The sequence below is a fragment of the Apus apus genome, chromosome 9 (assembly GCF_020740795.1).
Source record: "Apus apus isolate bApuApu2 chromosome 9, bApuApu2.pri.cur, whole genome shotgun sequence".
Taxonomy (NCBI): Eukaryota; Metazoa; Chordata; class Aves; order Apodiformes; family Apodidae; genus Apus; species Apus apus.
Window position 1 is genome coordinate 10,756,809 of NC_067290.1, and position 27,349 is coordinate 10,784,157.

At 37.9% G+C, this 27,349-nt stretch overlaps 1 protein-coding gene across 4 annotated transcripts in view; it reads left to right on the forward strand.

Moving 5' to 3' along the window:
* ARHGEF3 (Rho guanine nucleotide exchange factor 3) overlaps nt 1-27,349 on the forward strand; it is a 64,951-nt gene that overhangs the window by 23,681 nt on the left and 13,921 nt on the right. The window contains exons 1-2 of one of the 4 annotated variants that reach the window (XM_051627680.1): nt 13,449-13,696; nt 24,206-24,313. In XM_051627680.1, coding sequence (XP_051483640.1) covers nt 13,601-13,696; nt 24,206-24,313 — 204 coding nt within the window. In that variant the 5' untranslated portion in view covers nt 13,449-13,600. The other 3 variants (XM_051627684.1, XM_051627683.1, XM_051627681.1) reach the window with 3 other exon arrangements.

The following is a 27,349-nucleotide window of genomic DNA, read 5'->3' on the forward strand; positions in this document are numbered from 1 at the left end:
CTGTTTTAAGTAGACTAAAGACACGTGAGAGATAAGATGAGAATATCTTAAAAGCAGTTCTTAACATTAAACAGACCACAAAGTTTTAAATATACAAGTGCTGGATGGATTTACGGGTAAAACGTTTGTCCTCCGGTTTTCTCTTACCGAGTTTAGTTTGAGAAGCAAAGAATTGGTGCATTCAGCAGCATTTTTTGTTTTGTTTTGTTTTTTTTAATATCTGATGTGTGAGGTCATTCCAAAATGCAAACCTATATGCAAGTGAGAAAGGAAGGGTTGATAGAGCAGTTGTAAAACTGTTCCTGTGTACTACACAGGTAATGAAGCTATGCCATGTTTTATTATAGCTTGTGTAACTTCCCACTTCTTAAAAATGACTAAAAAAAAAGTGAATTAAAATTTTGGGTAAAGAAATGGGAAACAGAAGTGGAAAGAAATCGTTAATGGCAATATTCACCTTTTCTCTGTGAAAGGATTGTCGAAAAAGCTAAAATGTTATAGCTCTTCTATGTGGAAGCTTCTATATGGAAAATGTAGGTCTTATCCTTAGGGATTACAAAAGCTAGTGATCATTTAGTGTTCTCAGGTTACTGTCATGTCCTAGTATGTAAAAAGGTTTGAGCCAGTCAAACTTGCCCTTGTGATTTTGGAGTGGCATCACCTGAAAAATACTTGAATGGCTTCTTTCTTCTTAATAGAATTATTAATAATAATACTTGGAAGTGGTGTGTATATATAGCAAATCTGAACGAAGGACAATTCTGTGAAGCTCTAAATCAGTGAAAGCTCCACTGTGAGCAGCAGTCACTGGCACTCATAGGTTCTTGTAGCTATTTATGTGATGTAGCTATAAATTTACTGAAGTAATTTGTGCTGATTTTTGTGAAGGAAGTATCTGCTGCTTTGCAGATACTCTGTAAGAGCAGTTAAAGCAAAACCCAACCCTGTGTTTTTACTGAAGAAGCATTTTTTAGGTGTTACAAAGACTCTCTGAATCTTGACTAAGCTGCTTAAAGAAGTGCTGTTCATTAACAAAAATCAACTGGGGAGAAGGAAGGATGGTTAAAAAAGACAAGATACTAGACGTACTTTGTTCATAAGCCTTTATTTAAGTATTCAGTCTGATTAGAAGTATACCTAAGGGGTCCCAGACAGAGGGGCAGAAGACTATTAGGAGATGAGAAGAACAGAAGCCTTTAATATGCTTAGTGTTCATGGTGGACATCTCCTTCAACTGCTGCTAAAGTAAATTTTCTACTGAGATTTTTAGGAAGAAAATAACACTCAAGAAGGTATACAATCAGGAACTCCCAAATTCTAAAATTTATTCTAGATGTGACTTCCATCCTGAACTCTTCATCATTTTTCACCTTGCTTGAAATTCTCCTTCCTGACACAGGAGGCATGCTCCAACATTTGACTTACTGAAAAAAAAACAAAACAAACTTGCATTGAGACTCTTTCAGGATATTAGAAATATTCTTACAAGACCTGCTGTTACTTAATAACATACCTCTGTATACCCCAAAGATTGCTCCTTTAAAAGACAGCAGTTAAATATCTGGCCTCATCTCTGGGAAGGTGGCTTGTGCTTAACACAGAGAGCTGATCAAGAAGAAAGGTTACGGAAATTATATTCCTGTCATGAGTCCGTGAGTACATGGAGCTGATGGCATTCCTGACCCTGGCTTTCCAGCTGAATTAGTAGTTGAAATGTTGAGTCTGTGTACCAAGAGGTTCCAGCTCAGACTGTTTGTAACAGCCACATGAATCATACGGTTTTAGATGATTATTGAAAAAAATTATAAACCTGAAAATATTAAAATATCAAAAGCTCTTTATTAGGTAGGATGACTATTCCTACTGTACCTGTTTGTTCAGGTAATAGTTGAGCAGCTGAAAGATCCAAATGGTAAAAATGACAGCAAGATGAACTGTTGTCCATTTGTTAATTTGCATTTGACTTTACTGTTTTATCTTTCCACATTTTGCAGCAAAGTATTGGCAAAAGCAGCAGTGTTTTTTCTATACTGCTTGCCATGTTGATTTTATAGTGCAGTCAAGTATGTGCTGGTCCCACTTCATTAATTAATTCCAGGTTGCATATTACAGGAGGCAGCTGAAATACGAACCTATTCTCAATGTTGACACATCCCCTCCCCCAGTCAGGTGTGATATTCTAAAGCTATACGTGACTCAGTTGAACAGGAAGAAGTAACACTTTTAGATTTAATTAAGACAAGGTGTCTTTAAAGTTTCTTCCCCCATCCCCCTCATCCTCCAGTTATTTCCTGATACATTTTTGGGGCCAACTTTAGCAAGTTTAGGAAGGAACAGGTTTAAAAACAGATGCATGCTTCCTGAAGAGGTCCTAAAAAATTCCACTGTTTCCCAAACAAGATGTAATCCTCCTCCTATATGAGCTGAATACAGTAGAACAGAAACAGTTGTCTTAGATATTGAAATTTATTCACATATTGAAAAATATTTAATAAAATTATAGTACCAGAATCTTCCAGAATCTTAAAAACTGTAAGCAAATGTATTTACTCTTGGAAGTGTTCAGTGTTCTTGCTTTTTTTGTCCACTGGTGGATACTGGGAGGTGTGTGTGTTGATTTTCATACCTTTTTTTTTTTTCTTTTTTTCTTCTGTTTTTAGTATCATGTGAACTGTTCAATTACTTTTGCTGGTATTGGTCACCTCACAAGCACACCTGTTAGTAATTACTAGAGGAAAAAGCTCTACAGCAGTGGTCCTGCGATTGTGAATGGCAGACAGTCTTTGAGATCACCTCAATGTATCATGTGGCCATAGGAAATTTAGAAAAAAACCCTCCTTATTATAAGCCTGAAGTTGCCAGTAAGCACACCACTTGGTTAATATTGTTGTCCATGGTCCCTAAAGTCTGGGGATTACTAGTGTAAAATCTGCATAGCTTTTATTTACAAAGAATGTCTGACTCCTGAGCCCGCTTGCTAGAAAACGTACTTACACAGAGATACCTGTACAAGCATGGGTATGTCATGGTCAGAAGGCAAAAATGAATTTGTACTCTGTACTTCTGTAAGGTTAGAGGATTAGAAACATGGAATGATGTTTCTGATGCTGAATTTTTCAGCATAATGTTTGGTGCAATTTTGCTGCTGAGTTGGATGTGAAGTCCTAATGAAAGCTGCTCATCTTTTAACACCAGAGATGCAATCAGGAATGATTCATCAAGGCTAACTATTTCCCTCTTTCTGTTTTCTTTCTTTTTTTTTTTTTTTTCTTTTTTTTTTTTCAAGAAAATTGTCTCTGTAGTAATTTGGGTCTCTCTGTTACCATTGTTTTTGAAAATTGGCGATACCTCACTCAAAACTGCTTTCTCATAGTCTGGATGCAAATGTAAAAATTGGCTAACCTGCATTCTTGATTGCACTGCACCTTAGAGAGGGTGCAGGGATATTGTTAGATCAGAAGCTGATTAATTTAGAGGATTTTGCAGATCAAATGTTGCAGATGTTGAGAATGTGAGGGCAGGCGGTGATTAAAAAAACCCCAACAGACCTAAAGACCACAAACAAGCCAATGTCCCTCCTACCTCCTAAGCTCTTGCATCTTGGAGAAATAATCCATGAATCATAATTGTAGATATTCTGTAGATACATCAGTGCATAACTTGGCATGTCGGGGGGGGAGGTGCGAATAGGGTCGGTAGCAGTTCTGAGACAAGTGTGCTGCTCTAAGGCACAGGGCTGTGCCATACATAAGATCTATTGCCTGGTTATTATATCTTTCCCATATGTGTGAGTAATAGCAGACAGGTGATTTGGTTTCATAGAGATCAGGGAGGCTGCTCATGTTCAAAAAGGTCTTTGTAGCTTCTTATTTCAGCTGTTGGGATTATTCATGTGATGTGGTCAATATATCCTTCAGCAACACATTTTAAGGCACATCTGCTGTTACATGGCACGTACTAAAATAAATGTAACTTCCTGAGCTAACAAAATAGATAGATTCTTAGTGTGGTTAAACTGCAATCGTTTTGGAAGGAGAGATATCCTTTATTTTAATACAAATACCAGACTTAGAGGAAGCAGTTACGAATAGAGGCAACAGAAGCTGGTCGTCTCTGAATGTTTGTACTAAAACAAACCCACAGAGTTCCAGAGAATGTAATAATCTACCTGCTTTTCTATTAGAGATACGAAGTGCATTCCAATCTTTATTATATTGCTATGCTTTTATGAAGCTGTCCTTTCAGCTTTCCAATTTTGATTCATCACTGTGATGGCTGGACATTTCATAGGACTTAAACACTTAAGTTTTTTCTCTGTGGATTATCATTGCAATTCCCTTAGGTCATCTTGAATATCCTGTCTTTGCTCTCCTCCATGTACTGTTATGTGTTGGGGGGGAATGGAAGAGTGAATTCAAGGAGAGCTTGCAGAACACACTGAGAACAACTATACCAGACAATGTGCTTAAAGTACAACATAAGGACTAACATTTGTCCTTCTACTTTATTGCAGTATATTCATATGCACTTTGCTCCTGATTTTTCTTGTTATTGTGGTACTTTGATTGTACCTATCTATTCATTATTTATTTATCTGGAGTAAGGTTAGTATACAGGCCCTGGAATCTATTGTGCTTCTGATTAATAAATATTACTGGAAATAAAAAATAGGACCCTGTATCCTGCCACCTAGAAAAATATGTTTATTACTCCCCTTGCATCTTTTACTTCCCTTTTCCTCTTTCAACTTTTATATGGGGCAGAATACTTCAACCTATGTTAGCAGTTCTGGATGGCTGCAAGTTTATTTTTGGTTTCTTTGTTTTCTATTTCCCTCTTCTCCTGTGCAGTGATATTAGGGGGAATTTAGCTCATTGCTAAGTCAGTCAGATGACTTCCATTGATACCCTCTTCTGGTATCCATATCTCTAAATTAGCTGATACTCCAAATACATTAAATTGTACCACAGCAGTGTATTTCAGAACTACAGCCTGCTTGGAGCTCTGGCAAAACTTCCTTTCATTTTAGTGTGGCCAGGATTTATCTTTCATGGTTTTCCCCTCTCTTTAGGTCTACAAGATGCAACTAAACCAAAATAAAAGTTCTTTTCTCTGATCTGGGCATAAAAATACTTGTTTATATTGTCGTTCAGGGTAACAAAAGTCAGAAAGCAGTTATTTGTTCAAGTTCTTGCACTCCATTATAGCTATAGCAGATTTAGTTACTGAGAAGTGTTAAGTCATCCTGTTTCTGTTCTATAGGAGCCTAGAACTCGTACATGAACTCACATTTTTAGAGCTGAAGAGTGAGATAAGGGGTTTTTTTGAGAAATTTTTAAGTTCAAGATCACTTGCATCTCTACTTAAACTACCGTTTTGTACAAGATTGAAGATTCAGTTAAGTAAAAAAAAAAGTCTCTGGGAATTTCACAGCTTGCAGTCTTGTGTATAGTTTGCTATTGGGATATTCATACCATGTAGCCTGCAAACCAAAAATTGTATGACCCACCAATTACAGAACATGTATTATCACACAAAATTCAGATACAAAAATTCCTGTAATATGACAACAGGATAGATAAATTATCCCAATCCCACAAATCATTCTGCCACTGAAGTGATTCACTCCTGTTCCTGTCTGGCCTACACTACCAGCCTTCATCCTTAACTTGATTTTTTTTTTTTTCTTAATATTTGTGTACTTTTTATTCCCCCCCACAATCTCATGCATTCAGAAGAACTTTCCCCAAAAGTTACATGGTGGTCAGAACAAACCTGACAGGTGTTAAGCATCTTGAGTTCTGAAACCAATGCCCATTATTAAAAGTATGCAACCTCTAATTTTTTGTAGAGCTGTATTTTCTATTTAACATGCATCAAGAGAATTTTTTGGCTATAAGTTTAAGTCTCTTCATGTTGTTCTAAAGTCTCTGATGTTAACACCTCACTATTTACTAGGGTCTTAAGAGGACAATATGGTTTTGCAGGGATTTGAAGATAAGCTACATGGATCTCAAATATTCTAACACCAAACCAAATTATAGAATACCATCTGAATGTTTGGTGAAACATGAATGTATCACCTTACTTTTGTGCTTAGTTAATCACTATGGTTTTCAAGGTTAATAGATTCAAAAATCCTGATCTGATGAAACCTTCAGTTGTTTCTTAGCTTTTTTTAAAAAAACACGATATTTTATCTGTGGTGATTGGAGTTAATTTCTAAGACTTCCTTTTCCATTTTCTGTTATTGACTATCTCTGATGTTTTTGGAACAGGGTTAACTTGTGGTTGCTAGGGACCTGTACCAAATCCATAGTTGCTGGGAAATGGAACACTTATGGTGGATTGAGGTTGCAGATTTGATAACAGCACGTAAAAAGTAGGATGTACTTTGTCTTTTTGCCAAATACCAGTTTGTGGTTAACAACTGGACCAGAGAGGAGGTAGCCTTTTGGAATCATAGTTAGCATTCTTGATCCAAGAAAGAAGTGTTCTGGAAGACTCTTTCTTATTTGTATGTTTATGTTTCAATTAAAACTTCAGTACCACATGGAATTACTTCATTATATTTACGCTTGGGAAAGTAGTTAGTTTGTTACTTTAAATAAAACTTTTTTGTAACCCGAAGTGAAACATTCCTGGGAACTGCTTCTCAATTCCCTGTTTCTTGTTCAAGGAGTATGAACAAAGAAGGTCTGTCCTACTGTGAGGAGTTGTTGTCTGTTTGAAGATGTTAAGTCCCATTTCAACTGTCACTTAAAGATTAGTCACATTGTTGCTAATGCTTCCTCATCTTTAAGGTCATAAATCCACAACGCAGTTGGTACTGGGAGGAGGTGGGCTCTATCATTGCTGATGCAGTGTTGGTATTTGCAAGGACACTTCTTTTGAAGTTACACCGTGGTTTTCCTCCTCCCTCATAGGGAGAGGATGTGGGTAACAGTAAGATTATTTAAGTTTTTTGTGTTCCTTTTTGTCTGATTTTTTGTATAGTATGTCATAGCACATGAGAATGGAACAGAAGTTCTAAAAAGATTAGTGGACCACACTAGTGAAATATTACAATTTGGGTAATTACTGTGATAATTTGGATTTCAAGGCATTGTGTGATCTGCAGAACTCTATTCAGGACCAAATGTGGAGGTTTTCTGCACTGGGTTGTCAGTGAGGATTGCAGGATGAAAGAAGGCATCTCAGGTTCAAGATTGCTTTACTGTAGTTGAGATATTAGACAGTTCTTACTGTTCATAAAGCACTTAATCTCACTGTTTTGCTTGGCTAGCATCACTGTTTCCCATGGATATCTTGTAATCTGTGTCAAAGAACTTTTATTGCTTAACTTTGCTTCTAGAAATGCTGCTGGCCGCTTCTTGGCTATGATCTAGAACAGGGTGCCTCATGCTCACGAGAACATAAATTTAGTTTCAAGGTTTGTGTTCTGAATATTTATTCAAGAATCACAGATGTTCTCTCAATTTCAAGATATTCAAATTGGCAAAAATAGCTGATGAAAAGATGAGTAGCAGTGCATAGTCATTGTGGAAATGAACAGGTAGGTCTGTTTTTAAAAACAAAGCTTCTGATCCAAAAAACTGAGAAGCTGACAGTTTTCTTTGGGTATGATTTCATGGAACAAGCTGAGCTACCAGTTTAGAGTTAGTAGGAGAAGAAAAATGAGCTTTTCCCCTAGCCTGTCCTTATTCGTACCCATGCTCTTTTCCTTCCCTGTCCTTCCAAATGTGCTGCCATTTAACTTCAGTGAGTTCTAATGCTTTACTCCTGGCACAGTAACCTATTCAGCTCACAAAAATTCAGCAAAAAAGAAACCTGGCAAAAGGGTGTATTTTTGTGGTTTTGGACTGCTGACTTACCTGTGTGATGAATACTAGAGTTGGCATAAGGTGGCAGGGAAGGACTAAACAGAGAGAGGGTGCAGTGCTGGTGGGAGAGCATGAAAAGAGGGACGAGAAGGAGTTTGGGTGGAGGAGAGGGAAATGAGGTTTAATGAGTGGCAAATTGTTAATTCACTTCAGCCATACTGTAAAATCCTATCCTTCATCAGCACTTGGGGACTTTATTTGCATCTTGAGTACAGCACTTCCCAAAGTAAAAACTTACTCCAAAATGATAAAAAATAATGAAATATCAAAAATTAACTTCTCAGGACTGGGGAGAATTGCACCAAGAGGTATTCATATTCTCCCAGCAGTTAATTTGTTCTGAAGACAAAACAGTGGACTGCTTCTTGCTTTTAATGTATTTTTCTTAAAATTACCAGGAAACATAGCATATCTGAAGATCATAGTGATAGCATAGTTGGCTTTTTTGGTTTGTTTGGGTTTTTTTAAGCATTACACCTTTTCTCAGGTTCTTGTCTTGTTACTGGAAATTTTGGCATGTATTTCACCAAAAAAGTATCTGTGTTGATAAGTGTGCATTTGTAAGTTAGCAGAATGGACAGATCAAAAGGAAAAGCTCCCATAAATATTAATCACAAGAGAAATACAGTTAGTGGGGTGTTTTTATAGCTTTGCTGGTTGTAATTAAGAAAATAAATTAATAGACTGAATTGTTGTAACTAAGACTAGGCTTCTTCTTAGGCATCACAGTCAAACACAGGCCAAAAACAAGCCAAGGGCTGTTTTACATTGGGTGAGGGAATTAAAAAAGAGGCAGGCAGACAGACATTCAGAGTCTTTTACTTCTTGGCATGCCAATATTTTATAAAAAAAAGGCAAAACAGATGCTGAGTCTTAAGAGCAGTCACATTAGCGTATCAGGAGGAAGAAGGTAATCTACATCTGGGTTCACACATCTCAAAATATTTCTGTTTAATCACAGATTCTGCATTTCTGCCCAAAGGCAGTTAAAATGTGTTGGCAAAGATCATGTTAAGACAAAACTTAGAACAACAAAACCACCAACTAAAATCTTTAAACATTTTATTTGTGAATTTTCTTCCTTAGGCAGAGTTCAGCTTTAATTGATGATTTTCTGCTCCACTGAACTCTTTAAAGCCCATGATTTTGGTGGTTGAAGATTCTTCACTCCATTGGGCTTTTCAATGTTTCAATTCCTTTTGCTGCTGTTTAGCATAATGACTTCATAACTGTTCTTTAGAAGGGAATGGGTTCTGTTGTTGTTTTTTTATTCTTTTGCCATCATATTTTGGATCCCTTGAGAAATCTTTAATCAACTGCATTTTAGTTTTTAAATTACTCTGATCAAAGCTATTTGAATCTCAAAGATTAGCATAAGATGAAAAGCAATTATAGCCACATATGAAGATATTTTTAAGGTTCAAAACCTAAATATTTCAAAAGACTTTTGAAAGTCAGATGCTTTTGCAATAATTACTTCAGTATTAGGTTTTGAATGTGTGAGGAAACTTAACTAAAGGCATTGGTGTGAACAAGACTGTCACAGATGAGTCGGTGAACCTCAGTCCTGAATGAGGTCAGCAGTGGTAGGCACCTTTCTTGAGCAGAGCTTTCCAGAGTTAGCAAATAGTTTACTTACTTTTCCTTGACAAGTAACTGTAAGAGTAAATTGCACCTTTGGGCTAAGTGAATACAAAAATCCAAAAAACAAACCTACAAAAAAAGACATGTTCCACAACTGGCAAAACTGATGCACTGACCAGTCTGCTGTGCCATCTTGTCACTAACATTGTTTTTTCTAACTATTTTTTACTTTTTGAAAGTAATTTGCAATTCAGATCTAATTTTTGTAGTACTAGTGCAGATTTGTATTATTTCTGAGTATAATTCCTGGAATGAGTGGACTCATCAGCTTCAGTCTTAAAAGATTCACCAAAATCTTTATTTCTCCAACTTTGTAAATGGAGTTCACTAGAGAGTCTTTTAGCCACAAGTAGATGAACTGCCACTTGGCTCTGCTTGGGCCTGCAGGCACACACAGTATAGTGACTATTGACAGGCAGTCACTAAATTAATGTACAGTTGAAATGTAATGTAAATCAGTACTGACTAAGTTTGCAGGATCTTTCAAAATAGACTCCAAGTGTTGTGTTGGATACACAATCCTGATGGGGCTCAATGCCATGAATAAACGGACACAGTTTTGATTATGAATGCACACAGCATTCTACAGACAAGTTCAGTTCTCTGAAAGAAAGAATTGCTTGAAAATGTACCATTGTGTTATTCCATCAGATAATATGATACTTAAAAAGTAAAGTGCTATTCATTAATGCACTTTGGGTCCAAATTTTGGTTCTAAAACCATACTTAAACTCTTCTGGTAAAGTAGACAAGCATACAAAGAATCTAATAAATCCTTTTTTACACATTTTTACAAGTCTATCTTGTAGATACGAGATGCTCTAAACCTTACTGATATGAAGATTCTGCCTATTTTTAAGAATTCTATTTCTCTTAAGACAGATTTTTGTCTTGTTTCTCAAGAATGCTCAGTCAAGCTGAAGTGCACTGGCCTGATTAATAGAGAAATTACAGAGTCTCTCTCTTGGCATGTTTTTTTTACTTGTATAAGCTGAAGTTCATTATTTCAATCTCCAAACCAGTACACTCTTATCCTGTGTGAAGTGCTCTTTATGCTGTGAAGCATGTTACAGGATTAGAATGCTTTGAGGAGGAGCCCCAAAGGCATTTTGTCTAATTGATTTAAGTGAAGCTGATTTTTAAAATGGTGTTAGCATGCACATTGATAAACAAACACACACAGATGGCATTTGAAATCAAGGCTTCTTGGGCTTATGTGGTTAACACAGCAGCTGCAGTGTTCTCAGGAGGTTCCTTGACCATTTTATACAACCTACGTATATTGTTGTTTTGATAGATTGTTTTGCTTGAAATATGAGGAGAAACCATCTGACATCCAGAGGGACCTTGACAGGCTGGAGAGGTGGGCCAATGCCAACCTCATGAAGTTCAACAAGGCCAAGGGCAATGTCCTGCCCCTGGGTTAGCACAAGCCCAGGCACAAATAGAGGCTGGGGGAAGAATGGCTAGAGAGCAGTCCCAAGGAAAAGGAGTTGGGGGTGGTAGTAGATGAGAAGCTTGACATGAACAGGCTGCCCAGGGAGGTGGTGGAGCACCATCCCTGGAGGTGTTCAAAAAATGGGTGGACGTGGTGTTTTGGGAGATGTTTTAGTGGTCAGGGTTTGTGGGGCAGATGGTTGGACTTGATGATTTGTAAGGTCTTTTCTAACCTTGACGATTCTATGATTCTGTTATTCTGTGAGCTGCCAGTGTGTGCTCACAGCCCAGAGGGCCAAACTCATCCTGGTTAGCATCAAAAGAAGTGTGGGCAGCAGGGCCAGGGAGGTGATTCTGCCCCTCCACTCTGCTCTGGTGAGGCCACAGCTGGAATACTGTGTACAGCTTTGGAGCCCTCAGCACAGAAAAGGCATGGAGCTGCTGGAGAGGGTCCAGAGAAGGGCCACCAAGATGATGAAAGGGCTGGAGCAGCTCTGCTATGAAGACAGGGTGAGGGAGTTGGGGTTGTTCAGCTTGGAGGAGAAAAGGCTCTGGAGAGACCTTATAGTGGTCTTCCAGTACCTGAAGGGCCTACTGGGGAGGGAAAGCTGGGAAGGGGCTTTTCACCAGAGAAGATAGTGATAGGACAAAGGGTAAGGGTTTTAAACTGAGAGAGGGAAGATTTAGGTTAGACATCGGGAAGAAATTCTTCACTGTATGAGTAGTAAGGTGCTGGAATAGGTTGCCCAAGGAGGTTGTGGAAGCCCCCTCCCTGGGGGTGTAGCAAAGACTGATCTAGCCTAATATCAAATCTCCAGTCATGGACAGCAGTAGATGCTTAGGGAAAAGTACAAAACAGAAACATCCTGTCATTATGTTTCCCCAAAATACTGTCCCAGTAGCAACAAATTTGTATCTGAGAAGCTTTCTTAGTAGCAGCATCTTGTGACAAATACTTCCACTGCATATAACACAAGCATTGTATATATTGTGAAGAATTAGCTCCTTTTTCTTTGTTCTGAAGCTGCCACCATCTGTTTTAAGCTGATGCACAGGTTTTTTTTCCTCTCTAGTTGAATGCAGTGAAAAATCATTCCCTATTTGTTTTCTCTGTGAGTCATGGTCTGTAGGTCTTTATTATACCTGCTCTGATTTCTCTTCTCTGAAATGCCCTGTCTTGTCTGCATAAGCATGCTCTACATGAAAGCTGTTGGATGCCTCTTGCCAACACCTTGGGTTTCAAAGAACCTTGTCCCAGCCTACTGAGGTGGAGATGGGGAGGATGGTGCTGCTTATAACACTCAAAATGTTCAAATGTCACGTTTGCTTCTAGAACAACTAGTAGTACTGGTAACTTTGTTCTAGCAATGTAACAGCAATTGCGAGGTTGGGGAACTAGTGAGGTTTTTTTTGTCTTATGAGAGACTACTATAAAATAGACATCTGCATAACAGGCAGCAGGATAGCATCTCTGGATCTACTGCAGTTGCTCCTGAAAAGACCTAGGAAAATCGGTGAGAGATATTGTATGTTTCAGATATTGGTGAAATAAAAAGAAAGTATCCAGATAAGGACTACATCTTGCATTTGACTGGGCTTATTCGAAATAAATCATTACCTGATTGACAACTTTTAGGAAAATAAATGGAAAGCAGCATCCATCAGACAATCTGCCTTTAAAAACAGTTGATTCTTTCAAACCCTGTGAAGTTATTCTTGGTTGTGCTGCTTTCCTTTGGCTGAAAATATCCTTCCCTTCCCTCGTCCCTCTGTCCAGCTTCCTCCTCAGTTTCCTTTTCCTTGTCTCCCATATACTCGTTTTGTCAGATCAATCCTGTATTGCAAACAGGGCCCCTAGCACTTCCTCTCTCTTTTTAGGAAATTTTCACTACCTTTGTCCTAAGGTAGACATCAGAGAGAACTAGCCTGGCTGTGCAGACCCTGAAATGCCCTATGAGATGTGTTAGGCAAAGGTATTTTTCCGCTTTCTCAGCTTGTTACAATGAGGGGTGCGGGCACGGGAGCTCTTTGACTAAACAATAGCAACAAAAGTGGAAGTAGAAAAACACAAACAAACTCCAGCTTGCCAGACAGGAAAATGTAACAATACGGGAGAACAAAAACAACACAAAAAGCCACGCTGGCATGATGTGGCAGCGTAACATGATGCAGCATCCCTTCGCTGCTGGGCAGGAGCGCTGCAGTTGCCCGGCAGTCCCGCCGCTCCCGCCCAAGCTCCGCAGGAGCTGAGCGGTTGCCCCGTGAGAAGCAGGCAGGAGCACCGGAGTGGATTTTCCGTTTGTGGTACCTGTGGTGGACGCTGCGAGTCCGCCCAGGGAAGGAAGGGCAGCAGCAGCAGCAGCAGCAGCAGCCGGGGGCGTTCGCTCCTGGCCGGGCCCCGCCCGGGGCGGTCCGAAGGGGCGGTCCGAAGGGGCTCGCCTGGAGCCCGCGCCTCTCCCGCTGCCGCCTCAGTCGGCGCTTGGGCTCTTGCGGGACATGTTCTCCGGAGCGTAAGGCAGGACCCCTCGGGTACCGCACTGCCGAGGGCCAGGGAAGGGAGGCTCACCTTTGTCCTCGCGTTTTGTGTTCGGACAGAATCAGCTGTGACCCCCAAAACCGCTCCTTCGGCAGCCACGATGGTGGCCAAGGATTATCCTTTCTACCTTTCTGTCAAGAGGGCAAATTGTGCGTTGGAAGTGCAGGCAGTGACTAGCCCAGCTAAGGAGACGGAGGTACTTAATCTACTGGTAACATAATTGCGTCTTTATTTTTCTTCATAGTGTGATCTGTACTGCTTTGGGGAAAAGTAATATGCTTTGAAAATACGTTGCTGTGTATAGATGCCTGGTTAGTTTAGGCATCCTTTACTGAAATCTCTGGTTGTTGAACTTTCCTTCGGAATAAGGCAAGGCTTTTGTCATCTGTCACTTTAAGGAATTAAAAGTAGCTAATTTGATATGTAGCTGGTTTAGATACGTAGTGTAAAGTAACTTTTATGTATTGTATTCCAGTGCTAACCGTTACTTACAAACTATTAAACTTACATAGGAACTGGGAGGGAATCTGGATAATGGTGTCTCAAAGCATTTTCCTCATTAGTAATAAAACAAGAAATTATTACTAATACAGTTAACTGAAAACTCTGCCCTATCAAGAGGTTGACTGTTCTGTTTCTCAAAAAGCAATGAAATCCTTTCAAGTAGCATTCAAAGTATTACTCTTTAACCCAAATTCAACATACTTAATTGCAAAATTCTTATTAATGGTAGAAAGCTTCACGAACAGATGTTTGTGAAAGACTGGAATATTTGATACTTTAGGTTAATGTTGCTTTGTGTGTTTGTTTGGAAAGAAAACAGTGACCTTAAGGATTCTGTCTAGCTGCTCTGGAGGAAGGATAACATTTCTCCTAGGAAGTTTTTATCACTTAAATATATAGCTTTTTCATTAGTCTTGTTTGCTGAGTAACTTGAAGACAACTTAGTAAATTGGGTGCATTTAATACAACTACATCAAAGTTTAATTACCTCCAGCAGTTGAAAGCATCTAAAGTAAAAGTAATACAAGCCAAGTGACCCTATTTAATCATCATGCTTAAGCTAAGAACTAATAAGAAGATGCTGCACTCTTGCTCTTCAGTGTACTTTTACATAAAGTGATTCAATTATTGCAACTAATGATAGTGAAATTATTTCAACTGTGTGTTTTTTGAAAAGTAACACTGAGTGTGGGTATGTACGTATCCATCTATCTTAAATAGAAGTTGGTAATACCAAATGGTTATTTTAAGGCTGCTTGCTCATTTTACTAACTATATTAAAGAAATATGTTTTTAGGCTTTACTGCATGAATGTGATTTTGTGAATTAATACAATCATCAAATCTGAAGACTTGAGTGTTGTTTTCTTACAGTTAGGAAGGGCAGGTTAATTATAATCAAATTTCAAAGAAAAAGCCTCCATGAAAGCTTGGAGGCCTAGGAAGTATCTAATAGCAGATGTGATCAATCAAAATTACAATGTGCAGACAGTTCTTTTGGATTTATCATCGTTCAGTTTGTGTTTTATACAAATAAGAAAATGCACCCTATGTATTTAGGCTGTTTTCTGAAATTAGGATGGACTTCAACATTCTGAGAAATAAACTTGTGGACATTCTCCTGCTTGTCTTAGGAAGGTATGAAAAGACCACCTGCCACACCAAAGATTTGGCTGTGGAGCAGAAAAAAACCTACTCTTTGGGAAAGGCTTTATAATGTTAGATGTATGCAGCCTAATTCTTTGAAGTCTGTCAATATAGGAGGGGCGAAATCCATGTTTCTTTGCAAGCTGTAATGTTAATGTTCTTTCACCCTGTAGTATTTGCAAGTCTAAATAAAGCTATTGGGCACCTTCTACCACAGTTCAGTGTTACTGCACCAGAAAGCTATCTTGCTCTGTGGGGTATTATGAATTTCTGGCTTTGAAAACCTTAGTTTCATTTTAATAATAAACATGTGAAGTTGGTTGATATTTAATAACCAAACTTGTGCATAAATGCTTTTGTGGAATAGAACAGATTTTCTGCTGTATAATGTTATGTTTTGGTTTTAAATCAGAAATCATAATTATAAAATCTTTTTCTCTTAACTTTATAAAACAGTCTTTTTGTGTTTATATTGAACAAATACCAAATGTAGTCTGGAAGATCAGGTACAATAGTATTATGTGGGATAAAGTTCAGCAGAAATCTTGAGCAAATACTGTACTGTTGAAATTTTCCCAAATTTCTAGCTGGAGGTCTCTGGATAACAAGCTGAATCTTATGGATAATAGATTAGTTCTTCCTTATTGTTGGACTTCACTTGGAGCTGGCAGAGCAGCAGTGAAAAACTAGGGATGTTTTTGAGGGACAAGTCAGTGGCACAAAAGAGAACAGATGTTTTCCACTTTACAGTTTTTCTTTAAGCCACATCAGCTTCCTTGGCATAAATTCCATAGAAGGAGCACAGTCACAGAACAATGACAAATAAAATGTCCAAAACTTGTGTGAACAGTAGAAATACGGATTCTGAGACAAGGCTAGGGTACCTCTAGTCAAAGTACAATTATTGTAGTTATTTCTAAAAGCAGCTTAAGGTCAACAAAAAACAGTGCAATGCCTGAGGAATGCGTTAATATCGGAAATAGTGTAAGGTCTTTACATACATCATTGGATACCCCACATAAAATACTGTAGTACAGTTCTAGGTCTAAGCAGTACAGAAATATTGGGTTTTTTCCATCTTCTCCATAGTTAAAAAAAAAAAAAAAGACAGTAGAAGTTGAAATTTGCTTGCTTTAAAATGTAAAAAGCCTTGCACCTTTCCCAATGATAGATACCATTTTCTGTGTTTCACTGGCTAAAGCAACTCCCTTATCACCCTCTGTAATGGAAACGAGGTCCTGCTCAGGACCTTGTTTAATTCGTTGTGGGGAGTGCAGGAAAACTAACCTGCAGGGCAACCCAGAGGGCTCTGGGCACTGCGTTAACATGAGAAGCAGGCATGGAGCTAGAGGGAGAGGGGCCAAAAGATTGAGATAAACTGCAAGTCATGAATTTAGTTTGATCTTCATAAATGTATGTCTTTCATTTTTAATGAAGTATCAGCAAACTGTAGTTTCAATATATTTCAGCTAAGTTCATGTGGAGTGTAACTGCAGAGAGCTGAACATGGAAACATGTCAACACCTCCCCCCCGTGGAACTGTTCTGCTTAATGGCAATTTGAAACAAACAGCCTGCCTTTATTTTTCCATTCCGTAATTTGCTCTATGATGTCTGCTTGTTAACTGGCAGTCCAGCCTCATATCTAGTTTGTTCCAGAATGGAAAGGGTCTTTCTTAGGTAGTCTGTACAAACAGCTTCTATTGTAATGAGAGGAAATGCAGAATTTAATCAAGTCTACATTAGTTGTCTAGGTTTTTCACAGTTTCTGTTACTCGTGTTAACTCACCTCAGTGTGAGATTTTTCTGTTAATTGGCTTTCATTTCCTAACTGCAGGTAGACATATTGATTTCTGGATATTGCAGATGAATGATCAGTCAAGGTGGTTGGATGCAACCTGTCTATATGCCACTGTCTTGCATATGGTAAATGAAATCTCAGGTCTTAAGAGCAGTGATTAGCGAGGGCAGCCTCTGTGGCAAGGGGCCAGTCTTTGATGAACACACGATGCAATCGTGTGTTCTGAACTTCAGATGAGTCTTTTCCTCTTCAACTGAGAATACTCTGGCACTTCTCTATATGGGTTTTCATTGTACCCCACCTATTGTTCCAGGACGTCTTTTTAACACTGTGACTAAAACAAAATGCCCCTGGATTTTGCTTCATTTGCTTGCTGGTCTTGCAGAAGCTGGCAGAGGAGGAATGACAAACCTCCTCCTGCTCTCTTCAGAGAGTGCAGCTAGTGGATGGAGCCTAGTGGGATGCCTCTCCCAGGACAGATTTGTGTGGATGATTACAGTTACATTTATGCAATACTGACCTATCCTTAGAACTGCTTTAGAGCCACCTACTTTGTTCTGCTTGAACATCTGCCTCCACTCTAGGGGAGTGAATATTCTAGAATTTCCCAATCGGAATATTTCCAAGATCCTATGAAGCAAAGGCTCTCTGCTGTTTTAAGTAGTTAAAAAATAAAGTCTTTATAAGTGCCAGTAACAATTGAGAATGTTGTTCTAGCTTTACATTGGCTTCACTCTGAAAGTGCAAAAAGCCTGAGAAGCCTGGCTTAATTTATTTTTAGTTTAAGTGTTTGCTTTATTAAGAGACTCTGTTGTAACACAGGTTGTTTTTTCTATTTTAACCTTTTTTTTGTTTGTTTTGATTTTTTTTATCATGCTGAAAGCTAAATACTGATAACATCCTGTGGAACAGAGCTTGAATGTGGGGTGTTTTGTGTTTTTTTTTTTTTTTATTAAACTCCAAGTTTTGGAGGCATTTATTAGAGCTGTTTAATCTTGGGCCAATTTAACTAGTAGCAGACTAATAAAAATAATAATGTTTGGCTTCCTGCCATGACAAATGTTGACTTACCCTTATAAAGTTGACTGAAAACTTATAACCTTTAAAGTATAGGAGTATGGAAATTTAACCAGTTATATGAAGTCTGAAACAGAGTAGTTCTGTTTTAGTTTGCTGGCACTGCTTGTGAATTATGTTTGAAACAAAGGTTACTGTACTGTTTCAATTTATAGTACCTTCTATTTATTATACTTTTTAGTCTTTTGAGACTAATTTAAGTTAAAACATTTTGCACTAATGAATGCTCCCATGGCACATAATTAATCCTTTGGACGTCTGTTTGTCTCGATAACCAATAGAAAGTGAATCAAAAAGGGGGGGTTGGAAATAACCAGCATATTTTTTATAATATGTCAAAAGTTAGCAACTCCAAATCCAGAATTACTACTGTCAATAATTGTCTCAGACCTGGTTGAATTCCAGTAAGTCAGGTTGCTTTTAAAAAGCATTGCCAATTTCAAAATTTTTGTATGTGGATTGAGAGGTTAGTTTGCCTTTGAAGGTAAACGAGGTAAATTCTAATACTCTAAAATGCAATGTTCCTGTACCAGTTTTCAAGTAGCACTTATTTTCTGTGTTGCCTTAAAAAAACCCCTCTAAGGTAATTTTGTTGAGTTTGTTTTTAAATACTATCAGAAAAATCAACACAACCGCATGGGCTGAAGACACAAGTGTAATGACCCCTCAGGGAAATATTTTTCCTTGTTTGTCAAATTCAGCACCAGTCTCTGACATGGAGACTGTTGTTGAGATTGCTGATAAGAGACAGGAGAGTCGGGTGGAAAAACAATCATGCCAGCAGTGGACACAGGTTTGCTTTTACTGTTCACTGGGAGGAAATCAGTGGCTAAGCAGGTCAGGAGCATAGAGTAGTGAAAGAATTTTCAAGTGAGCTACTGAAGCAAATGAAGACCTTCTATATGGCACTTTAACTACTACTCAGTGCTCTTCAGTTTGTGTTATCCAGGTCATTAGTTCTGCTGTTTTGCAGGCATCATAAAGGGAACCTTGCCTAGTTATTTTTCTTCCATTCTTAGAAAATGAAAACCAATCTTTTGTTAGAGTAATTTATCCATCAAAGTGTGATAATTAAGCTGTGGGTGGCCTTGTTGAATGACAATGTATAGAAAACTAATCGATGTCACTACATGGATTTAACTGGCTCTGACACTGCTTTGAACTCTGGGGAAAATTCCATTCTTCACAAGTACTAGTAAAAGAGTTCTTTTATGGATGAAGAGCATGAGAAGTGTTAGCTTCTTCCCCTAAATACCCTACTAGAACCTTTTAATAACTGCAGCGTATTGTTGGATACAATATATCCAATTATTAGGTGCCAGCTTCACTAATGAAGAAATAAAAATCGCACCAAATTAGCTGTCAGTACATTGCAACTAATGTAAGGGCCTCGTTTTTCAAAAGATCTGCCTTGACATGCTTCTGTGGCTATGGAATGCTTAGCTTGCCCCAGGAATGAGTGCTGTATGCTAAGATGCAGGGTTTTAAATGGTAATCCATGTATATTAGAGTAAAAAAATAATAACACAAAAGTTATCTTTTTGCCAAGGTGTTACGGTTTTGAAATGGCCATTCTTAGCTGTCCAACAGAAGAAGACTTAATTTTTGGAGAGTTATACATTAAAAGCTTGAGCTTTTTAAAGTTTAATATGTAGAAGATATTAGAAATGCAATTGTACATACATATATGTATGTATGTATGGGATCTACAGAATAAATTACAGTGAAGAAGTAATCTAGAGCACTTTGTCCTTTATGCCAAATTAGAAGAATGATGGGGCATGGCATCTTTATAACTTCTTATATGATTGTTTCCTGTCTTAAGTCGGTGATAATTGGTGATTATGGTGGTGTGATTACTCTAACGTTTCTTCCTACAAATCCCCCAGAAAAGTATAAGATGAATGTACTCTCTCAGAAGCACGTACTAGTTGTTTGAAATGTCCACTGTCTGGTTTCTGTAACAATACAGATTTTGGATTTATTTATTAATTAATTCACAATTTCAAGAGTTGTTTTTGAGGCTGCATATATAAATGGATTTTTCAGCTTTAATTTTTTGCTCTCTGAATGCAAAAGTTACCAGTCATCTTGAGTTCAAATATACAGCTCCCTCCAAAAGCCATCTGCTCTTTGTTCTAGCCTAGTCAGGTATTAATTTGACTTCTCTTGACTGTTCAGCCTTTGAAGTTTTTGCACTCATGTTTCCCTCAGCTTTATTTAGCCTTATATCAAATTTAAAGCCCTGTCAGATTAACGTTACTTATTCACATACACCAGCTCCACATTTTGGAAACTCTGCCAAATTGTGGTCTGGATCTTTTGTTTTCTAATTTTCTGTATTGCTTCAGCAAGTCTTTGTAATTCTGAAAATAGTCTAAGACTTTGTTTGATTTCAAATCTCTGAAATTATTTTTATCATATACCAATAATAAAAACTTTAAAAGGTCAGGCAAAGCATAGTTACTTCTGAATTTTTTATGTCATAACTTGGCCTAGTTCCCAGGCTGGACAGGTGATGGTTGTTACAAGTGGATCCAGACACTAATTCCTATCTCTAAATCCCATCTGCTTCTAAATTTCCTGAATTGGGAGAGTGAGCAGGAACATTGATGCCTTTGGGTAGCTCTGAGACTTCTAAGCACAGGGATACAGACCTGGAGTCTGATGTTCATTCTTCCTGGACAGCATATCCTCACTGCAGCCTCTTCATACTGGACAGACACTGGAACCACACAGTTCCGTGTTTCTATGTGCTTAGGTTCATATCCCAAAGATATTATGATTGCAGGACCCCTGGTTAGCTGGAAAATCTGAGATTTTTTAGAGACAAGGTTAGTAAAACAATGAATATGTGTACTAGGAATTTCTAACAGCAAGAAGTTTTTTGTTGTTTTTGTTTTGGGTTTTTTTGTGTGTGTGTTTTTGTTGTTTTTTTTTTAAGGCTTAGGAAGCAGCATCTGGAATGCAGCTCCCTGATCTTACTGGGCTAATGCACAAGTGCACATTCTGGTCAGTATCTCTGGGTAAAACAGAGCAGCTCACACACTCTCCTCTTTCCACATGCCCTGTTGGTTGTGAAGATTGGAGCCCTTAATGAAAAAAACAAAACAACATGTCTGTTTAAAGCTTTTTTATATGCTTGAAAATGGAGCTTTTCCTTGTCCTGATCATTGGTATCAACAGTTTGTTCAGCTTCTCTGTGGGGCTTGATGAAAGGGGAGGTAGAGGAAGAATGGCTGTAGACCATGCAACAGAAATACCATGATCTTGCAAGACTGCCTCACAGTGTCAGTATCACATCTTACAGTTTCAGAGTTGCTCCAGAAGTGCTGTATTTTCATTGCTCAGCCAAAGCCTTACCTGTACAAACTATTCTTCCACAGCAGAGGGGGTGGCTCAGTGGTGATTGCTCGTTAGATTACTCGGCGGTAGAAGACACCTGAAACACTTAAGGTTTGATGAGTTTTCACTGTCAGCTAGCTATCTTAACCAGACTGTTTCTAATGTATGGTAAAAAATTAGAAGTATTCAGAAAGTTTTCACCGTAATTAAGAACTTCTGATTAACAAGATTTAGTTTCAGTCCTAATTGGTAAAGGTGTAAAGTCTTAGACTTCTGAAATTATTACCTTATTGGAGAGATACCTGTAATAATGATAATCTCTTTTAATAATATCAAATTCCTAATTTGACCTACATACTTCAGCTGGTTTGAATGCTGATCAGATTTTTCAGCGTGAGATCAGAATATGATCCATTACACGAGAGAGACAATGGGGTGTTGAGGCAGAAGAGGCAGGACTTCTGCAGGCACACACCTTCACAACCCGTGAGCTAACTTTCCTTCGACTGCTGGGGGAAGTGCTGACCTCTGGTGGCTTGCAACGAGAAGCTTAATGTTTTTTGATGGTGGCTGAAACTCCTTGTTGCCTCTGGAACTGTAGGCATCCTTGGCTAGCAGGCAGCACAGTTTCAGAACATTTGGGTTGTCTGACATAAAGAAGAAATCGTATTTATTTTTTTCATTTCCTCTCACTCTCCAAGAGAAAGAAGACGATTTCCATTATTTTTACTCAGGTTGGTTTTCTCCAAAGTTAAAGCCTGTGCAAAATTGTGAATAGATTACAGTGCATGTGGAAAAAGTCTGTAAAATGATGGGGATCATGTACCTTTCAAGCAAGATATGGCTATGATGTTGTATAGGTCAATTTTGTGCTTTTTTGCTTGAGTTTTGTCTTTTGACCAAAGAGCAGATACATAGCAGCAGAAAGGGTGCAGCAGTAAAGAAGGAGAAATCTTTTCTATTAATCCTAATCGCCCTCTCCCAGATTTTGCTTTTGGGGGTGTGATGTTTATGCCTAAGAGATCATTGCTGCTAAGGTAGAGCTGCTAGTAAAAGCTGTGCTGCTGGTATTGCACTGCCTGACTCTGCCTGGGACATCATGTCCTTTCCACTGCAGTGCAGCACAATTGATAACAAGCAGGCTCTGCCATAGGATATTGTTTGTGCACCAGGACTGTTGTTCTGGATAGTAATAAAAAAGAAATAGCTGATGGCTGAGCCATGAGTTACAAAACAATCATGGTTGAATCTCAAAGATATTTTTCCTTTTTTTCTTTTTATTTCTTTTTTTTTTTTTTTTTTTTTTTTTTTTTTTTTTTTTTTTTTTGAGCATGAGTTGGGGGTGGGGATGGTGATGCTGGAGATAAGTATTCTAGTGGTGCTGCAGTGACGTAAAAAGTACTCCTTCAAAAACCTGTGTCAAAGACATGGTTGCTGAAAAGGAAGCAATATGCATAGCAGTGCAACAGTGAAGATAAGGATGTAACTTGATTTAATCTGCTAAAATTCTTTAGTGCTAGGTTTCATATGTGCTGGAATATATGATTTTTGCTGGAGGGTTAAACACTTTCCTTATCTCAGCCAGCATTTATGGATTTACAGGTTTGCCTGCTGAGAAGTAAATTAAATATGTAGCTGCTTCTCACCTTTCCTCTGTTGCTGCATTAATGGAAGAGAATTTTTGTTGCCAGCAATACAGATGAGGATGATCACTGCTGAGATTTATTATATTTTGGTATCGGGAAGGCTGACAAATCTGCATTATTTCCGGAGGGATTTGGATTTCTGAACAAAAGGACAGTAGGCATGCTTCATTTTTCTAAAGCTATGTCTAGGAAATCGGAGGCATAGCAAGCCTACACAAACTTTATAAGCATGGCTGAAAAAGAAAGATGAACTGCTTTAGGATGTCCTTGAAATATGATGTTGGATGGGTTTTTTAACTTCGCTTGGAAGGTTTGGCTCTTTTTCTGTCAAAAGTTGCCTTTTGCATGTGCTGTTCAAGATCCTTTAAATGTCAGATGGAGGTTAGGAAGCCAAGGGTAACTTCTATTTTTATGTATTTATAATAACTTTTTTTCTTGTGTTACGATTTCTGGTAACTTAAATCTACAGAACAATTGGCATGTGTTATTGACATGGTTATGTATTACTGTAAGTGCTGTTAGAGGTATCTATGAAAAGAAAAAACATTTAATTGAATGCTTTATAATAGATTTATGTTTATTTTTCTTTTCTATTTTGCAAAAATTAAATATATGTAAACATGTAACAATGTGCTTGCCTGTATGTATAAGTATTTAGATAGGAACATGCACTCAAAGGTCAATTACAGATTTCTGTCTACATTATATTTACTGGAATAAAATACAATTAATTAAACAGTCACATCCTGACAGTGCCAGAGGCAAAGAAACAAAAGGAATTTTTTTATTTGAAAGTATTCCTTCCAATGACATGATTATCATAACATGCATTAGCTGCAGATCACTGCTGAAAAATTCTCTTTTAAGAATGTTTTAATATAATAAAATTATTTAGTCTTTCATTACCTTCCTCCCTTTCCCTGCTGCCAGCCATGCCAACTTCTCCATAATTTCATTTTTCAGCTGTTTCCAGGATCTGTATGTACCAACCAAGAGTCATCTGTCATTGCCAGCCTATAGCTCTGCTCTTGTTTATTTGCTACCCTAATTATATACCAGGTTTACAAACTTGCTTTTTACAAATGCTTTCTTAGGAAAATCAGCAGAACTGTTAGCAATGTTTACCTGATTATGCTCACTCCCCCCATCTTTTTTTTCCTTTCCCTGGTCCTCCTTCCCCTGCTACAGGAGCCCAGCACCAAACGGGTCAAGCCGCTCTCCAGAGTCACATCCCTGGCGAGTCTCATTCCTCCTGTCCGGGCCACTCCACTGAAGCGGTTCAGCCAGACACTTCAGGTACTCACAGAAAATGTGTTGCTGCACCAAACTGCATTGCAAAAAGGGGAATGTGTTTTACAATTTCCAGAATTCACGGTTTCTTGACGGGGTACCAAGGGAACCTGAACTGCACACAGGTACCCCCACCATTGTAGTGCACCAAACAGGCTTAGGCAACTTATGGCTACAGAGTCATTCAACTTAAAAACTCTGAACTCTTACCTCAAAAAAGCCCAAACACTTCTCTGTCCAGGCAATTAATGTTTTTAATTACCAGTGAGAAAAATATTGAACCTGTAACACGTGAAAATTGTGATAGTAAAGGATTACCATTGTTTTTTTAATTTGATGAACAGAATTTTCCATTACACTTTCCATTAATTTTGGTTGGTTTTTTGAAAATGTTATTTTTAGTATAGTTAGTCTTGTAGGGCTGCTACAAGATTTCCTTCTGTGTAGTGAACTTTGACCTTGCCTAAACAAAAGAGTTAATGAACAACTGGAAAAAAATAATTTTTGGAAGTTGCTGCTGAAAATTAATAAAGGGCAAACAAATTTTAAATGCAGCTTAGAAATGAAAGAATTTTGTAGTTTCAATTTCTATATTATAGATTAGGTTTGTAATATTTAACATACTTAGAGACAAATAGAACTTTATAAAGTATTTGTGCCTTCAGACCTAGAAACTGCAAAAAGTTTTGAGTGCTCAGCTCCTAATGCTTGTCTTGAGAGACAAAGGGTTGAGAGCAGCAATACTGGTGTGGGTCTGGCTAGAAGGCCAGACTGTTTCTCCTTTAAAAGAGGTTATGTAAGAAGGCATGTATAAGATCTAAAAAAGAATCTTTTGCAAGACTTGTTTCTTTGAGAGGAAAAATAAAATGTCTTGAATGTATTAAAATGTTACTTAATCAAAATCAGCTGAATTATAGCATTACTGAAGTTATCTGTTAATCTCAAGGAGGAAAGAAGTAGAGCTTTAGAGCTAGGAGTCTTATGACAAATAAATACAAGTTCTGGAGAAAAAAAAACAACAAACATTTTCCTGTAGTGCTAGTTATATAGAAAACAGGTACTACAGGTTTTCTTTAACATTGTGTTTCCTGTGCTTGTTTTCGAAAGTGCAGACAACTGCATACAAATGCTGCATGTGTGTGGTTGGAGGAAAGGCAAAATGGCTGAACTCCTCTCTGTCTGGGTTTGATCCAGAAGGTGTATTATAGCGTGACTAGAGCAGAGATGCCTGTATTCCCTGGGGTGTATAAATCTCCTCCATAGTCTGCCTCCAGGAAAAAATTGGCCCGGCTCTGAAAGGACTGCATTAGTTCCAGTTGTGAGCAGTGTGGAAAGTGAATTACTTTTTGGCTAAACTGCTTCTGAGCATGATGCTTCCCTTTTCACAGCCTGAGACAGCTGTTGTCTTCATTTAAGTACTTACACTATTGTTCTGTAGTGAATGCCTGTGGGACTGGGTTGTCCAGCATAATATTGTATTTAATAAAGTTTGATTTAGACTATCTGAAACAAACTATCCCTTCATGCATGTAGTAGCAACTTCCCAAGATGACAGCTAGATAAATGTGTTTCAGGGCAAATTTTGACAGAGAACAGTGGCTTTGTTGCAGGTCCGCAAGCATTTCTGTCTTGCTGTATTCATATTGATTATAAGAATATATTTTCATTAACTGTCTGATTCTAAGCAGATTGAACAGTGATGTTATTCATACAATCTCCTCTAAGTAACTATGTGCTTGAAGGAGCTGTGATGAGAAATCAACCTCTCTGTCTGAACTGTTTCCAAATGGTGAACACTGGTGATGTCTCAAAATGGCCTTCATGGCTGGCTGTAAATTGACTACTTATCTGATTTTGTCAGCAACAACAGAAAAAACACTGACCTTCTTGTGCTCAGGTTCTCTACTTGGTATTATTTAGAAACATTCTGGGAAGCACATACAGCTTTTTTTACTTTATTATGTATTGACATAGTTGTCAATGTGTCTTGTGTAGGAGTATAGAGCAGGATTGTTTTTTTTTTCTTGTAGTGCAATACTTATAAAAGCCAAAAAGTGTTGATTTTTTTTGATGGGATGAACTTTTATGTATCTTTATTATGAAGTTGTTTCAGCCAAAATGTTTCAGCATTACTTCTGGATGTTCTGTATCTGGAAAATGAAAAAAACCAAACCTCATTATAATATCCAAAACAACAGCTTTCTACCCTGGGAAAAAAACCCCAATGACAAAATGAAGCCAACAACACATCCATCCAAAAAGACTACTCTCACATCATCAATAAAAGGAATTAGAACCTTCTAAGTTTCCTTTATAGCATTTCAAACAAACCTTTCTTTCAAATAAAACTATTCTTTCTGAATGGAAGATACATGTAAGAGGAAAACAAAGTTTACTGTGCATAATTTTCCTTACCTCTGTACCTGTATCTTCCACTCTGTATTAATGAACTTCCTGCAAGAAGGTCGTAGAGAAACAGCTCTGTTTGGGATCTCTGTAGTGTCTTGTAAGATACGTTCAAGCTTTGCATGTTTTACTGATTCTAGAGGAATTTTATTTTTTTGTGTCTTACTTTATTACTCTTTTCCACAAGGATACCAAGTAACAAAATGCATCAAGTCTTTCCATCTTTCTTTTTTTTTTCCTGACTATTCGTAGTAATTCTCTTTTTCTGCCACACTCTAGACTAATGGTCTAAACTAATGCTGTTAGCTTGATCTCTGAGAGAGTAGGTCTGTGTATCTGCAGGATACAAAGTGCTACACAGGTATTCTTATTTGTTTATCAATCTGGAAAACCACTTTATTTCATAGCTGTATTTTCAGTCTGCATCAAGCTAGACTAATGATTATGATGATCTGCTTGTTTTTTCTTGGTCTTCTTCACAGCTGTGCTGTTTGGCTTAAGAGCTGAAAATAGGATTAGAAAAAGAACTCCATCTGATGGTGAAGAGAAATTAGTCTGGCTAGCTTCCTCTGCAACTTCAGTTTTCATCAGTGTGTCTTGAATTTAAGCAGGCAGTCCAAATTCTTCTTATCTGTC